Source organism: Malaya genurostris, chromosome 2, assembly GCF_030247185.1.
Source record: "Malaya genurostris strain Urasoe2022 chromosome 2, Malgen_1.1, whole genome shotgun sequence".
NCBI classification, from domain to species: domain Eukaryota; kingdom Metazoa; phylum Arthropoda; class Insecta; order Diptera; family Culicidae; genus Malaya; species Malaya genurostris.
The window spans coordinates 129,250,725-129,262,827 of NC_080571.1; the positions used below are offsets into that span (position 1 = coordinate 129,250,725).

Below are 12,103 nucleotides of genomic sequence, written 5' to 3' on the forward strand. Positions count from 1 at the left end.
GCATTTACGCACGGAGTGTGGGACTCTCCACAGGACTACCCAACTGTTGATTGGAACTACCCACTAAAACACCTTGGATCTCCAACCCTACCTCCCCGGCACCACCGCTAGGTATTACTTCGGGGTGGAAGGCTATTGGTGCTCACAGCACCCTCCCCAGATTTATGCAGAATGGGGATCAGCATCCTACTCACGAGGGATCGACCAGTTGGATGACGAGGTCGGTCCAGTGATGCCGGCTGGAGGATAACTTCCGGTTCACTACCGCCTCGACGACCCAAAACTGATGCTACGTCGCGGAGCTACTCTACTAGTCTCCGCCAAAAGATCTATTCTACACCGACGGATGGTTCCCCGACGAAGGAAGTCCTCCCGAACCGACGCTTACGGTACGTGTCTACGACCCGACCGAAAGGATGCCTAAGTCGATCCAATGATTCCGGTTGGAGCGTGACTTCCGGTTCACTGGCGCTCAGACGATCCTAGCGGTTCCACGCGACGATCTACTCATCTAGTCTCTGAATCAGGATCTAGACTACTCCGACGGCGAGTACCCCGGCGAAGGAGAATCTCCCGACACCGAGTCTCTTACACCACACGGGACACCCGATGGAGTGCCGAGGTCGGTCCCGCGATTCCGGTTGGAGCATGGCTTCCGGTTCGCTGGCGCCTCGACGACTCGAATCTGTGTTGTGGCGGCTACTCGACTAGCCCCCGACGAAGGATCTAGCCTACACCGACGGAAAGTTCCTCGACGAAGGAGGCCCTCCCGAAACCGACGCTTTCGATTCCCGTCAACGCCCGACCGAGAGGATGCCTGGATCGGTCCAGTAATTTCGGTTGGAGGATAGCTTCCGGTTCACTGGCGCCCTGACGATCCTAGCGGTATTACGCCACGATTTACTCGTCTAGTCCCCGACGATGGATCTAGACTACTCCGACGGAGATTTCCCCGGCGAAGGAGAATCTCCCGACACCGAGTCTCTTACACCACACGAGACACCCGATGGAGTGTCGAGGTCGGTCTCGCGATTCCGGTTGGAGCATGGCTTCCGGTTCGCTGGCGCCTCGACGACTCGAATCGGTGTTGTGGCGGCTACTCGACTAGCCCCCGCCGAAGGATCTAACCTACACCGACGGAGAGTTTTCCGATGAAGGAGGCCCTCCAGAAACCGACGCTTTCGATTCCCGTCAACGCCCGACCGAGAGGATGCCTGGGTCGGTCCAGTGATTCCGGTTGGAGGATAGCTTCCGGTTCACTGGCGCCCCGACGATCCTAGCAGTTTTACGTACTACTCGTCTAGTCCCCGACGATGGATCTAGACTACTCCGACGAAGAGCTTCCCGGCGAAGAAGGTTCCCCCGGACCGACGTTTATTCGCTGATCCCTCTTGAGCCTACTACAGTTGCACGCGGCTAGCGGTCGCGGCTGCCTGTTGTTGATCCGCACTCCATTTCCGCTGCAATATGCCCGCAATTTGGAATGCCGCAGTCGACACTGCGTTCCAGTTCTCTACGCAGTGGCACATTCTCTGGATCAGTTTTTCCGGTGTGGTGTCCATGCCGCATGCCTCCAGTAGCTCACTCCTTTGAGCCGCGAAACGGGAACATGCGAACAAGACGTGTTCAGCCGTCTCGATCTCGTCTGGGCAGCCAGGACATACAGGGGATGTCGCGTGGCCGAACCTGTGGAAGTACCATCTGAAGCACCCGTGGCCTGTGAGGAATTGCGTCAGACCGAAGTTCACTTCTCCGTGAGGTCTATCTAACCAACTCGAGACCCTAGGTATGAGCCGATGTGTCCACCTGCCCTTGGTTGAGCTGTCCCACTCTTGTTGCCATCTGCGTAGAGAAGCGGCTTTGGAGGACCTACGGGCGTTCCTGTCTCCTCGCATGCTGTAGCGCTCCGCGTCTTCCTTCACTATCAGACCGATAGGCATCATACTTGCAACCACGCAGGCCGCATCCCTCGATACAGTACGGTATTAGTTGATTACACGAAGACCCATCAGTCTATGCGTACTCTCCAGCATCTGTGCGTTGCGTTCCACATTTAGTGCCGTTTACTGGAGCGCACAGGCGAGCTGTTGGCCATCAAACGGGAGAGCGCCGCGATCGCTGTTGATGCGCGCTTGCAGGCGTATTCAACGTGCTTGCTGAAACTGAGTTTGTCGTCAAGCATCACACCCAATTGCTTCAGTGACCACCTGTTCCGATTTGCGGTTGTTTACCACTATCACCTTTGTTTAGCGCGAGTTGCAGTTTCCTGCTACGCAGCCAGTCCTCCACCAAGCAGATTGAGTGTGATGCACTCAGTTCGACCTCTTCGATGGATTCGCCGTAGACTGTCAGCGTGACGTCGTCCGCGAACCCGACTATCTTGACACCCGGAGGGAGCCTCAACCTCAGTACTCCATCGTACATTATATTCCACAGGATCGGGCCCAAGATAGATCCCTGTGGTAATCCAGCCGTGATTGGAGTGCTACGTGTGCCTTCGTCGGTCTCGTAGAGCAATACTCGGTTCTGGAAGTAGCTTTCCAGAATCTTGTACAGCCCTTCCGGTACTCCTAGTCGAAGTAGGGAATCAGCAATGTCTGCCCAGCAAGCACTATTGAACGCGTTTTTAACGTCTAGCGTTACTACCGCACAGTAGCGGATTCCTCGTCGTTTGCGCTGTATAGCTATTTCCGCCGTGGTTACCACCGATGTTATGGCGTCCGCCGTCGACCTGCGAAACCCGTACTGTTGGCTGGACAGTCCTCCTGCCTCCTCTATGAAGGGGGCTAGCCTGTTGAGGATGATTTTCTCAAGGAGCTTACCCACAGTGTCGATCAGACAGATTGGTCTATACGCCGATGGATCCCCTGGGGGTTTCCCAGGTTTCGGTAATAGTACCTGCCTTTTCCAAATGTCTGGGAACATACGCTCGTCCAAACATCTCTGTATGACCTCCCCGGTAATAGTACCTGCCTTTTCCAAATGTCTGGGAACATACGCTCGTCCAAACATCTCTGTATGACCTCCCTGAACATGTCCGGTTTTGTCATTATAGCCGCCTTTAGAGCCACGTTCGGGATACCGTCTGGCCCCGGGGCTATCTTTATATCGAGCGATCTCGCCGCAGTGAGCAACTCCTCGTTCGTCACCTTTTCGACTTCATTCGCTGGTAGCGGAGCTGGCTACCAGGGGGACGTAGCGTGGTGGGGAATCAGAACCGTTATGATTTCCTTCAACCTCGCCGGACTACGTTCAGGGGGTGCTAGCGCCCCTCTCGTTTTGGCCATTACCATCCTGTAGGCATCGCCCCATGGGTTGGAGTTGGCTCCCTCGCATAGCTGGGCGAAACAGGCTCTTTTGCTTGCGCTGATGGCCTTGTTTAGTGCTAACTTCGCCGTTTTGAACGCCGTGTTCCTCTCCATCCTCATCTCCGCTGATCGAGCTCTTTGCATCCTTCTTCTAGCCCTGAGGCAGGATGCGCGAAGGCGTGCAATTTGTTCGTTCCACCAGTAGACCGGTGGTCTGTTGGTCCTCGGTTGAGACTTTCTAGGCATGGTCGCGTCACACGCCCGCTACAAGATAGCGACCAATTCGTCCCCTCTCAGGTTCGCGTTGTGCTCCTCCAATTCAAGGGCAGCGCAAAACGTTTCGCGGTCGAAGTTAGCCACCTTCCACGCTAGAGTTTTGGGAGTATTACTCCTCCTTGTGCTTCTCGCCAATTGGCCGATCGTGTAGCGTATGGCTAGATGGTCGCTATGGGTGTAGCCACCATCAACTCTCCAATTAAGATCTCCAGCTTAGCCGGGACTACAGAAAGTCAGGTCGATAAACGACTCGACTCCGTTCCGCTGGAAGGTACTTTTCAGTCCATCATTCGCTAACACGACGTCCAACTTGGCGAGGGCCTCCAGTAACGTCTATCCTCTCCTATTGGTGAAGTGGCTGCCCCAAGCCGTTGCCCAGGCGTTGAAGTCTCCGGCTATCACCACCGGCTTCCGACCCACCAGGTCTGCGGTCAACATGTCGACCATCCGAGTGAACTGGTCTATTGACCATCTCGGTGGAGCGTAGCAGCTGCAATAGTAAACTCCGTTTACCTTAGCCTTGGCTACTCCCTCCGCTTGTGTTTTCACCACCTCTTGCACTGGGTATCGACCAGTCGTCAAGATCGCTACCGTCTTGGATTCGTCAGACACCCAGTTCCCGTTATCTACCGGTGTGTGATAGGGATCCGAGAGAATCGCGACATCAATGCCCCATTCCGCCACTGACTGGTGCAGCAATTGCTGGCCAGCTGCACAGTGATTTAGGTTCAGCTGTACTACTTGCATGTTGTTTTACTCCCTCCACTTGTTGAGCAAGTAGGTCCACCCATGGATTCTCGCCGGGTTCGCTTACATGGCTCGGATCCGGGGGTCGAGTGCCGAGGTTTGGGTTGAGCCCCTCGCCACGTTCCTTCGCCCCATCATTTCCGCCATGGTCTTTACTCCTTTTGGCCTTGGGAGTCATGCGTTTACTTCCCGAAGAATCCCTGGCGCGTTTCCGGCGCTGTTTATTCCGCTCAATCGTGAGCCGGAGGGCATAGTCGACCGCCTCCTGTTTTTTGTCGGTATCAAAGGTGAAGGGCTCTGTCTGAGAACACTTCTCCGACTTCCCGCCACTCTCTAGCCGCACTAACAACGCCTCTTGGTCCCTTTTAGCTACGTACACGGCCTTACGTAGCTTCAGCAAGTTCACCTTCAGCTCCTTGCTAATGTTGGATTTCTCCTGCGTGAATTCAATAATCGCGTCGAGTTGATCTATGACCGCTTGACTACTTCCTTCACTTGCTCCCGGGACTAAGGCTTTTCCACTGGTTTGCCATGGGCATCGCAGTCGCTTGTCCCCTCAGCTACCGCCTCGCTCTCCTCTCTCGCACCCGTTCTGGATGGACCTTCTAGTAGTTCCTCAAACCCCCTCTTGCGAAAGGGTTTATCTCCTTGCTCGACGCCGATGTTGATGGTGTAAAACTCATTTTATATGGGTCCCCCTTATGGCTACCGTCAAACCCAGCCGAAAGTAGTCGCTATCATGATCCCATGATTACCTATGCTGTGCAGTGAGGCCATGCGAGGGTTGGCTTTACGCTCAGAGCCGGATCAGCGCAAATCAGGAAAAGGGCATCTGAACCTACTTCCACCCAGTCACCCCAACCAGGTGGCTGAGAGTGAGACGGCGTGCCATAAGGCCTGCCGCGGTTTTATGTGACGGAAGGCAGCTGCGGCATTAGCCTACTCGCCATTTCAAGCCGGTTCCACCCTGCTTTACTGAAGGAGTAGAATACCGCAGCTGTCAGCCCTAGTTTCTTTATACATTCCGATCTACCGTATCGTATCCATGGACGGTATGGTAGCCAGTATGCCATAGTTAGAACCTCGCTTTAGTAGGACTTGCTTGCGGATACATGTAGCTTTTTGTAGAGGATTAGCAGAGCCCACTGCCAAACCCCACCACATCCTAGGCAAGCCCTACAACTCGCAGTTGCCGGGGGAGGGCTCGTCAGGCCCTTAGACATAGTCCCTGCTGCCCCATCAATTAGACCCTACCCAAGGTAATCTGTTGTGGACACCGGTTCGAACTGTACGGACAATTTTATTTCTCTGGTATGTTGGTTGTAGCCGTAACGGAATTAGATTGCCCACTAAAGAGATGGTGGAGAAGTGAAATCTGTAAACATTTGAGTCGGTCGCGTTCAAAAGTATAGTCCGCGCGAGAAACTAGTGAATAAGTAGAAACACGTCCGAACAAGTTTCGGCAAGACAGTTAATGGTGAACACCCAAAAGATTGAACTTTTTTTCCCTTTATAGGCTACTCTGGCCGAGGGGGGTGGTTACAACGATCCGCACTTTCCATACCGGACGAACTAGGCTATGGTGCCCAAATGAACACTAGTAACGAAGGAGGAAACCGGCCTATCATTGATAGGTTCCCTCCAGCATGTAACCCAAGCGACAGATTCCTTTACTGTTATCAATTTGCAACGAAAGATACGAATATCTTCTATTGCAAGTTCACCAGAGAGTTTGTCACTTGGACAGAAAGTGTGTAACCAGTAACCAGTAACCAGTCAATCATTGAGTCGTGCGTCTGTATCGTATTGGTATTTTGTCATCCTACCAGCTGCTTCTGTGTCTTAAATGTCCTCGTCGATTTCGCATTGTATCCGCTTCGGTCTTGGCCCTGCTTTCCTATATAGTCTTTTATGTCTGAAGCGGTACAAACGATTAGTACTTTAAAGTTCCTAAATAGATGTAGATATGTTTGGTCTACTAACACTATCCATTCTAATCTGTTCTGATTGTTTCTATCTTTGTCGAAGTTACGTTACATTTCCTTTTCCCCATTGCATCGCTTTTTTGACTATGCCGGAGAAACCTGTTAATATCTCAAGTTGATAATTTATCAAGAAAAAAAAATTAATAATAATTACTATAACAATAATAATATCAATAAAAAATAATAATAGTGATAATCACAACAATAATAATAATGATAATAATAAAAGTAATAATAAAAATAGAAATATTGTGACTTATTAAAAGTTAATATGTCATAAAATGAGTTATTACATGAAAATACCAATTTTTCGTCGTTTTACTGGGGCTCTTGATTTGTTTTCAATTTCCTTTTGGTATTCCTGTGGCACCCTAGGATTTTTCCGCTCCATATCGTTTTTGTCTATAATCTTTTATTTTGATAGTTTCTCATGGTAAAAATAAAATAAAGTCATGTGTTAGTAAGTTTGTTGAGTTATATAATGTAAGGATGCGCATTTAACTCTAGATTGCCCATCAAAGACACTTTATGTACACAATGGAAGGATTGCTTAAAGTTCTGTGCTCTTTTTTATTTAACGATATATGCACTAAGGCACACTGCACTAGCTTTTAGTTATTTTGTCACATTTTTTTTGTTTTTCTTTATTCCAACCATTTTGACTGCTTTCGACAATTTAAGTCTATACTAAATTTTGGACCTTCTAATGTTGAGCACGCATCCAGGAACCAACTACATGTATTTCGTTTAGAAATACTAGGTGTTGTTGTATGAAATGGTCCACGTGAACCGTTCTCTTCCAGAAACACACATCTCAAACTCTTAGTTAGAAGGTGACATCTGTGTCAAAGTTGGAGAAATCTAAGTACATTCAAACCTTTCTCGATTTGAGAGTGTATTTACACCTGATCAATCAGTTTCGCCGTCATTGCAATTCGTAAACATTACCGATACCGAGCCGGATCGGAAAGGTTTGAAAGTTCCTAAACGGTTCATAAAATATCAATTTACTCCAACATAACAACAGTTCTCCTTTTAAAATTAAATTCACCAAGCTCAGGACGAATATGATTTATTAATATTCATTCCAACTGGATCAAGATAATTCAAATTGGTGACCAATTCCAGGCATAAGAATGCTCGAAACCACCTAGTGACCTATTGTCAATTTCAAGCTTTATAAGTCCTGTCCACTCCGTAATCGATCCAGACAACATAATAATTTTCATCTTTTACATTTATAAACGAACGATCGATCTCGGTATGGTCCGACTTTGTCAAGTGTAAATTGACTCCCACCCCCATCCGCCAAGCGAGAGTACGCGCCCTGTAGCTCATCATCCAAAGCCTAGGGTTTTTTCTTCTTCACGTCTCTCTGTTTTTCCAAAATAAAATTACAACCGCACTAACACATAGAAAAACGTGACCACCAGTGTATTCTACATCGTGACATAACTGCCTGTCTTGTGTTCATTTTCTTTCCGAGTTGCAGTTTGTTTCATTCGGAACGGTTCAATAGTGCATAAGTCAATTTGAATTCCAAGAAATATATGGCTCCTATAGGCAACTACAGTGAAATATCGAATCGAGTAGGGAGAAATGGTTTGCACAATAACAATTATAACTTTAAATTACCACGGATCAAAGTAATTTCTTTAAAGCTACATTTATTTACAATTAATGCTACAATAATCCAAAGATATATCATATTGTAGCCCACCCTTACCGATCCCTGAATAAGCATGCAGTTTAAAGCGCCACTTCCACTTGGGAAGACTGCACGCCGCGATGTGTTTGCCCGGATGTGACTCTCCTTAGGGCGAGTTCCCGAAGAAGGTCGACTCAAAGATAATTCAAGATCGGTCAAGATAGGCATACCAAGAATCAGTATCCAAAAGACGGGTAGATGACCCGACTTAAAGAGGGGAAGTTTATTAGGGCGTTACGCAAGGCTAACGGTTAATGTTATAACTTCGGGCGCAATCAATGACATGGGTCAACTAAAGACAACGAACTGATAGCTGAATAAGATGGGAACGCTACAATATATATATATATATATATATATATATATATATATATATATATATATATATATATATATATATATATATATATATATATATATATATATATATATATATATATATATATATATTTAGGTTCAGTGTTTGAAAAAATCAATTGTATAACTTTTTAACGGTTTTCATGGTTTGCGACCAATGGATACTATGTCATTTTATATGCAATCACTATATGCCCTAGCACAAAATTTGGCCAACCCCTGAGTGATATCGAAGTTGTGTGAAAAAGAAACAAAACTTGCATCCAAGGATGGTTTTTATCGTATCAAAGATACGTATATACGCTTCAATCAGTGCTATCAAAGAGAGACGGATATCATCTCAGCAACAAAAAACCGGCATGGTTCATTTAACACAGAATGGACACCGCTAAGCAGACGTAAAGTGCGAGAGCGAATTTCTCTCGATGACCTATCTGAGCATCACGAGTTAGCACGCTGCTGTGAGGATTCTCTCTGGAGCAACAAACGTTCGCTTATTCTCGTTTCGCGATCCTATTCAATATGGGCAGTGGATAATTGCGATAGAATCATTTTACTATTGCCGATTATTCTAACTATGTGCATATAACCTTTGTATAAGTTTTGTCTATAATAATATATGTGAATGCTCTACACAAGGGTTTTGAAATATTACAACCTAGTATGAGAATTAACAAGTCGAATCATCGATTCAATTTTTTGCGATAATTGTCATCTTGCGATTCTCTCTTGGTAAATTCCACACAACGCCGATCATCACTAGACTGTATGTTTTTATGAGCCGTGAAATACTCAGATTATGAAGTAGAGCGAAATAAATGTAGAAAAAATCTCTCACGGTTCATGCATTGAGAGACACGAGTTCTTGTAGCATCTTCTACCGGATTGAAAATATTGTATACAATGTAGAGAAATGTCATCAACACTGCTTACATCTTAGTGAATTTCACCATGATATCTTAAAACAAATAACTTGATTTTTGATTGATCTGAAAAAGCCCATTCTGTCTGTCCGTATCTTCGAGTATTTAGCCCATCGTTTCTGAGAGAGACGTAGCTGTTGAATTGCTGGTAGAAACTAACCAGAGCCGAAAGTGAATCAAAGCATACTTCTTGTTACTGCTGCTTGAATATGTTTTTGATCAAGTAGAATTTTCGGAATGGAATTATAATGAGACTGTTTATCATTTTCAAGCAAGGCTTTATCGCATATTTTGCAGTTGCCAAAAATTATTCAGATTTTCGTATGAGATATCTTGTCTATGTTTACAACGATTTGATTTGGGTTGCTTACAAACTAGTTATTTCAAGAAACTTTTCCATAAGTTTACTATCATTTACCTCTACTCATAAACCATCCGGGTTAGAGGTGCCATTGCCGGTCCGAGTAGTTTTTGTCTGAGGGCCGCCTAGAGTCAACAACGAGGGAGGTTTTCCGCACCAAACAACCTGTTTTCAACAGGATCCGTATAAGAGTGGTAGCATCAAGAAAATTAGAAGAAAAACATTTTTATCGATCATATTTATGTCGTACTATTGAACAAGGTTTTGTTTATGTTATAAAAAGAATGGTGCGAGCTGGACATGAACAAATAATAAAAACCTGTTTTGATCCACCTAGTGGTGAAATGATACCTTTCTCATATCAAGCACACCATCATATCATATATAATACTGTGGTATTCTTCAAAATAATTTTCTTTGATTCTTGAAATAATTACCGAAATCGGTTTGTTTGACCGTCTACTGATAGAAACTATCAATTGGAGAAGATTTGAGGTCGATTTTAAATTTTTTTACGGTTTTTCACCCTTTTCAGTGACGGTATAAAATTTTTAACACACTTTATTTCCGGATCTGGAAGTCGGAATTTATTAGCAAAACGATGGAAGAAATGTTTGATTAAAAAGGTACAAATGTTTAGTAGATGTGCTGTGTGTGTTGAGCAACGCAAATTAACTCGGAAAGCTTTAAGGCAATCTCATTACTTATCATCGGAAAGTGGCGCAACAAGTGGGTTGGAATGATAAAACCTGTTTTGATCCACCTAGTAATGTAATTATGCCTTTCTCATATCAATCATACTATCATATATAATAATGTAGTATTCTTCAAAATAATTTTCTTTGATTCTTGAAATAATAACCGAAATCGGTTTGTTTGACCGTCTACTAATAGAAACTATCAATTGGAGAAGATTTGAGGTCGACTTGGAAAACTTTTTACGCCCTTTTCAGTGATGTTATAAAATTTTTTACGCACTTTACCTTATATTTCCGGATCCGGAAGTCGGATCCGTATGAAATTCAGGAATTACGTATGGGACCACAGGACCTTTTATTTGAACCTAGTTAAAGAGTTGAACCTAGAGTAAAGTTAGAACACATGTTTTCACTTTTTTGCACATTTTTCCCCATAACTCCGGAACCGGAAGTCGGATCCAAATAATATTCAGGAATTTTTTATGGAATTACAAGACCTTTCATTTGAATCTGAGTTTGTGAAAATCGATTCAGCCATCTCTGAGATTCAAAAGTCGGTTTTCACATTGATTGCATGACCTTTCTATACACGGAAAGACCGAAATTAGCATTTTGGCGAAAAAATTAGTTGATTTTCTGATTTTAGTTAGTTATTTTTTGAGCCAACTAAAAAAATCTTACTTTTGCTAATTTAGATTTTTTAATTCTGATTCTCTTAATAATAATAAAATATTTGTTGAAATGGCTATTTTTTTTAGTTGAATTCACCAATTAAACGTGCTGTCATTTCTTAGCTAAGGCACGCTTCATATCCATTCAACTAATTTTTTAGTTGAATTAGAGAAATAAAACGTTGTTTTCAACCAACATAAATGGTTGAATTGGTTTTTGCAATTAGCAGCTACATGGCGCTCGTTAACACCATAATGACTACTAGCCACTAGATGGCACACTACTACCGAAAAAAATTTCAGTCGCGGTTATCTTTTCTATATTTGCAGGTACAAATACGATGTTGTATTGGAGAAAAAGACATAAGCGAAACATAAACTTCTTTTTGAAAAATTTTACTTCTAAATCGCTGTTTTCTTCATTCGACTTCGCGAAATCGACTCTCTCACTGAAAACTTTGAGCACTCGGAAAACAAAAACCGAATACAAGTAGTACACCGGACGGCGTAGCCCGGAATGAGAAGATACAAAAAAAACATCATTTGACGTATACAATTAGAGTGCAACATTCGAAACTCACTTCACTGTTCCGCGTAAAAACATTATTACGCACAATCGCTTCAACTGCGCACAAATTCTGAATAAATACACTTTCCACTAACAGTTTACGTCATTTTTACATATCGGTTTAGAAATTTATATAGGGATATATCGTAACACATGCGAAAAACATCTAAACAATTTGCGAGCAGTTTCAACAAGACTGTCGATTTTAGCTTTTTAATGGATTGTTTTGCTTTGACACTACTGTCCTTCAGTAATGACGGTGATAGATAAATAGAATCAAAGTTTCTGATTTTAATAACGAAATTAGTTGTCAATGAGAATTTCGTGTTGGATCGAAATATTGCTGGTTTGTGTCCAGAATATTCCCCAACTAAACACATTCTCTAAAAATAAGAGTTTTTTTCAGCACAGTAAATTCTAAATTTTAACTGATTTTATATTTATTTTGGAAATTTTGTTGTTAAAATCAACTAATTCAAAAACAGTAATACGAATTAGGCG

At 44.2% G+C, this 12,103-nt stretch overlaps 1 protein-coding gene across 5 annotated transcripts in view; it reads right to left on the reverse strand.

Annotated features, from left to right (window-relative positions):
• Positions 1 to 9,561: 9,561 nt before the first annotated feature.
• The window catches only part of LOC131432980 (allatostatin-A receptor), a 133,939-nt gene continuing 131,397 nt past the window's right edge, over positions 9,562 to 12,103 (reverse strand). For all 5 annotated transcript variants that reach the window (XR_009230003.1, XM_058599671.1, XM_058599672.1 and 2 more), the window contains one exon: positions 9,562 to 9,830. Coding sequence is in view for 4 of the 5 variants with exons in the window: in XM_058599671.1 (XP_058455654.1) it covers positions 9,729 to 9,830 (102 nt within the window). In the remaining variant the exon portion in view is untranslated. The remainder of the gene's footprint in view (positions 9,831 to 12,103) is intronic.